Below are 4,915 nucleotides of genomic sequence, written 5' to 3' on the forward strand. Positions count from 1 at the left end.
ACACCTCCCAGGGAGATCTAACCCCCAAAGCTGCTGACTTTGGCCATAAGATTGGGCTGGGAGTGATCTGGAGGAGGCTAATGTTAGTCTCTTGTCCAGCTAGCAAGAAAAGTTAGCCAATTAGAGTGAAAGGAAAATCAGACTTAGGTAAAAATATCAAAGTTCTGATCTTAGCTCTGCCTGTAGCTATGTAAATGTGAGAAACTCACTAAAGTTTTCCAGATCTCCAATTCCCTTTCTGCAAAATCTGTGGGTTGGAGATGAATTTTAAGGGCGCTTTCAGCAGTAAAATTCCACTTCTAGTCTTGGGTCATACACAAATCACAGCAGAAACTTTATTAGAAATGTCAAATAAATCCACAGGAACACTTTGTTCTTCAAATCTCCACCTGCTCCTCAACTTGTTGATGACCAACAGTCAGAAGACTTCCAGTCAAAAGAGGTGTCCTTTCACCCCAGACCAGAAGTGCCTCCTCAGAAACAATGGACAAGCGACCACAGCAACAGCAGCAGCAGCAGCTCTAACCTCCAAACCGAAATGAGAAGCCAGGTGGCCCCATTTTCAGCCTTTCGGGGCTGAGTGAGAGACTGGGGCTGACACATTTCCTTCACCCACATGGGTCCTACTGTAAAGATCCCAGACATCAGCCTGCAACCAGTCACGGATGTACAGCCTTTGACCTCCAAAGGTGAGTTGATGCCTCCTACAGAACAAGGAAGGATGGGGAGATACACAGATACTTTAGGAAATCAGACAGGAATCCAGTCCTCCCTTATTCCTGGAACCCTGAGTGTCAAAAATCTCTTAGGATCCACTCAGATGTTTGGTTTTCCAGCCTCTGAAACCATCAACTGTTCAGTTTACCTCCAACGATCTGAAGTCTTCCTTGATAGCATCGAGTTGTGTCACTGGGACAGGGAAGAGAAGGAGCACTCAAACAGGTCCCCAAAGCCACACAGGTTGGGCAGTGGAGGGGTGTTGTCACATTGGGAACTGGAGGGGGAAAGAGAAGGACAATTAAGGGTATGTCCTGCCTCTGGAGTTGCCTCTCCTTGCTGCATTCTCTTCCTCGAGTGTTTTCTGCTGACACCACTCTAATCAAGGCCTATTACTGCAACCTCCCCACCCTTCTCCAGCTGATTCTTCCTTGCTGTCAGAACCCTATCCAACATGACTTTCAAACTCGGTGCTTAGGTGTGGAGATACAGAGATGAAAAGGACACAGTTCCTGCCATCTAGGATCGTTGTCTAGAAGGAGAAAGACATCTAAGTTAATTAACTACAATACAACTCAGTAGGCACTGTCCAAGGTATAATTGCAAAGGAATGGAGGTGTACCTAACTACCTAAAAGAATTTGGTAACTATTTTCCCACAGCGGATACCTGAGTTGAGATGGAGGATGAACAGACGTTATTAGCTATGTGAAAATGGGGGTTGGATGGGGGTAGCAATGGAAATAGCAAGGACAAATGCCTGGAGGTATGAGTCAACTTGGTGGATTTGGGGAATTGTGAGAAATTGCAGTGTTGACATTCAGCTGGTAGGCACAGGTGAGGCTGGACTAATTTTACAGGCAGCATCCATTCTGATTGGCCAGTACCATCTCCATCGTTAAGTATTTTGAATACTAGCCCCAGCTAGAACCCAGTAAATGAGAGAGGGAAGAGAAGGAAATGAGTTGCAAAGACGGGGCCAGATTACTATAGGTCTTGAGGCCAAATAGGGGCATTGGACTGTGGACGTGCAGCAGTGGGAAGCAACAACTGTTAGATTATGCCACATCCTGCTCAGAATCCTCCAGTGACATCTTATTGCTTGGTAAATACAAAACCCAATTTACACCCCAGTCTTCACTGACGTCCCTCTGCTCTGAGCAGTGTTCAGACCCCAAGGTAACAATTTAGCAAAAGAAAAGCAAAAGTTCCAAGGTCCTTTTGTATATGGCCCACTTGGGCCTAAGCCAAGAAAGAACACAAAGAAGGAAGACCTACAGTCTCTTCAGGAGTTTCTAGAGCTTCTCTTAGCACCCATTTTCCCCTTTCCAAGGTACCTGGAGTCTGTTCTGGCTTCAATAATTCAGATAAGTCCTCCCTGTTGTTGCAAAGGGAATCCTCACAGTAGTTACTGTAGGAGATTGTGAGTATGCCGGAGGGTGGAGAGTGCTGCACAAACGTTATTGCCTGTGTCCCTTCGGAGATGCAGCTCTTAGTGGCCAAAACCGCTGTCTTGGCCCCTGTTATGAGACAAGAGGGAAGGAAACTGGATGGCGGGCCTAATGCTTGGCCTGAGGGAGGGAGAACAGCATTCACACGGACACAATCACCCTTCCTCCACCCAACCCTACCACCCGTTTCTCTTTTTACCTGCTTTAATCAACAGCACGGATTCCTGGCAAAATGCCCCATTGTCACAAGTCTCAACTTTCCCAGTGGTCCAGTTAAATGTATTTCTTGGATCCTCTTCTATACTCACAGATACACCCTTGTGACAATACAAATTTTTCGCCACTAGGGAGAAAATGAGTTAAAGATGAGCACTTGCCCTTCTCAGTGGGACCCAAATCACTCCTTTTCCACCGGAAATCCATCCTCTGTGACCCAACTGCTCTCCCCCTACATCTTCGGTACATACAGGTCAAGGAGGAGGCTCCCAGGAGAAACAGGAACAGCCAACCCTGGAGAGGACAGGTTCCCATGGCTTCTTCTAGAGAGGTGTGGAATAACCGATCAGGATCTGTGATTTGATGAAGAAGAAACTTTTCAACCACACGGAACGAGATTAAATCTCGATTCTGGCAGGTACTGCATCAGGGCAGAGCTTATGGTACATGAAACCGTGACCTCTATAGTCAGTCCGTCCCTATCTAGCTTGTGAGTTTGAGCAAGTTAAGGGGTTTATTGTGCCTCAGTTTCCATAGCTATAACTCTCGGACCCAGCCATCTATTCCCTGAAGACCCAGGAGTTCACCAACTCAATACCCTCCAACCTCAGGACCCAGGAGTCTGGCCCAAAGGCCCTTCTCCCTTAGGCTCGGGACTCCAGGGCCAAACCTACGCCCTTTCAAGGCCCCGGTATCTCAGCTTCCAGCCACCGGCTCCATCAGAACCTGGGGTTCCGAGCTCCCAGCCCCGTCCGACCCAAGGATCCAGGAGTTAGGGTCCAGTCACCGTTTCCCACAGGACATGATTCCAGGCCCCCAGCTTCCTCCCCGACTCAGACCCAGGAGGCCAGGCCCCCAGTCCTCGGCCCCCATCAGACCCAGGAGTCCTGGCCTCCAGCCTTCTGTTTCCTCAGGAATCTGAGTCCCCAGACCCCTTTTTCTCTTTAAGGGACCAAAATTCCTCCTGGCTTCCAGATGATCTCACAAGAATCTCACTGTGCTGAAGGTGCGGCCTGGACCGTCCCTCTCACGCAACCTGGCTTCTCTTAACGATCTTCTGCAGGCACGGAAGGCGGGACCAGCCTCACCCAACGGTCACTCGAAGCCCCATTGGTCGACGCGAAAGCATCTGATGAGCTCATTGGATGAGCCTGGAGGAACGCCACACCCAATTGGCCCCGGAGAAGTCGCTTCCTGGCAGTCGTGGAAGGTGCGCATGTGCAGAATGGCAAGCCGGGAGCCGCCTAGGGGAAGGCGAGCCGGTTTTTGAAGTGCCAGGCATGCGGTGCCGCCAGGCTGCTCTTCCCAAAATGACTTCCGTTCCCCTTCTCTCCCTTTAGGTTATGAAGTCTCTGCTTATCCAGCCACACTAGGAGGTCAAACCTTTGTGCTTAACCACGGAACTTGTCTCCCTGCCCAAATGGCCTCTAATGTTCCCAGCCTGGCCCAGCCTCAGCACCCACCTAGTGGCCATAGCCGCTGAGAGTCAACTTGGCCTCTTCACTCTTGACGCAGTGGTTCCTGCTCAGCGCAGGCGTCATCTTCTGATCGAATCATGGCACCAGCCCCCTCCATAGTCTTCAGGACGGCTGAATAGAGGAATGCTGGCTTCAGTGTTATTTCTGGCCCTCCAAATGTGTGTATGAGCAGTAACTGTGTGATGGCACAGGTTGCCGTCATATCTATCCTGCGTGTCCATGTCAGTACCATGAGTAAGACGTGTCATTCAGATTTCTTGTTCATAGCTGAAAATTTTATTTCATATATGTATATACGTAAGCTTTTCTGTTGCAACGTGAAATAAAGATGCGCTTTGTGTACTTTCAGACTTGGTATTGTTTCTGTGAGTTCTATGGTATAAATGAATATTTATTTTTAATAGAGAAAATGTCACAGTAAGAATGGTGTTAGTGAAGCCTTTAATTTTATGTAAAAATATAAGAACTTTTAAGTGGTTAAAAAAAACACTAGGGATGGTTAATACAAATATCAAGAGAAAGCAACTTAACTAGATTAGAAAGAATATTAAGTCCTTTTAGAATCCCCCAAAAATGTTTTTAAAAATTAAATAAGCCAAGACAAAAGAGCTGTAATTAGGCTATATTGTCACTCTAATTATTTGATGTTCTAATATTTAAAATGCTAAGAATAAGCTTGTGATTCATGGAAGGGATGGGAAATAACTAGGTGTCAGATGCCCTTAGGTCCTGGGGCTACAGGACAGGATGGGTTGGGGTCATCAGGAGACAGGAAAGGATGAAGCACTTCACAAAAAGGCCATGACTAATCCCAACCTTGGCCTAGCAATCAGGCCAGGGGTGGTGCCCACAGATTTCAGGGGAGGAGTTCTCTCTGTTATGATGGTAAGGAGTGTGGATGATTTCATCATCACTGTCTGGCTGGCATATTCTGGAAGTGTTGGCAATTCTTAATTGGTGCCGTTTAACAAAGAGCAGACTTTATGGGATAGGCAGTCTTCAGTGCTCACTCTGGTTTGGATCCACCTCCAGGAGCAAAGTTACGGAAAAGAGA

The 4,915-nt window shown here is 47.6% G+C and overlaps 1 protein-coding gene across 1 annotated transcript; it reads right to left on the minus strand.

The window, feature by feature from the left end:
* Nucleotides 1-315: 315 nt before the first annotated feature.
* Nucleotides 316-2,722, minus strand: TEX101 (testis expressed 101). Its single transcript, XM_014795122.2, has 5 exons — nt 2,635-2,722; nt 2,367-2,510; nt 2,054-2,236; nt 866-994; nt 316-704 (listed from the first exon to the last, which is right to left on the minus strand). Exons 1-5 carry the CDS (start codon nt 2,696-2,698, stop codon nt 475-477), a joined length of 750 nt encoding a protein of 249 aa, XP_014650608.1. The 5' UTR covers nt 2,699-2,722; the 3' UTR covers nt 316-474.
* Nucleotides 2,723-4,915: the final 2,193 nt, after the last annotated feature.

The sequence above is a fragment of the Ceratotherium simum genome, chromosome 33 (genome assembly GCF_057802395.1).
Source record: "Ceratotherium simum simum isolate JZ-2026a chromosome 33, ASM5780239v1, whole genome shotgun sequence".
NCBI lineage: Eukaryota > Metazoa > Chordata > Mammalia > Perissodactyla > Rhinocerotidae > Ceratotherium > Ceratotherium simum.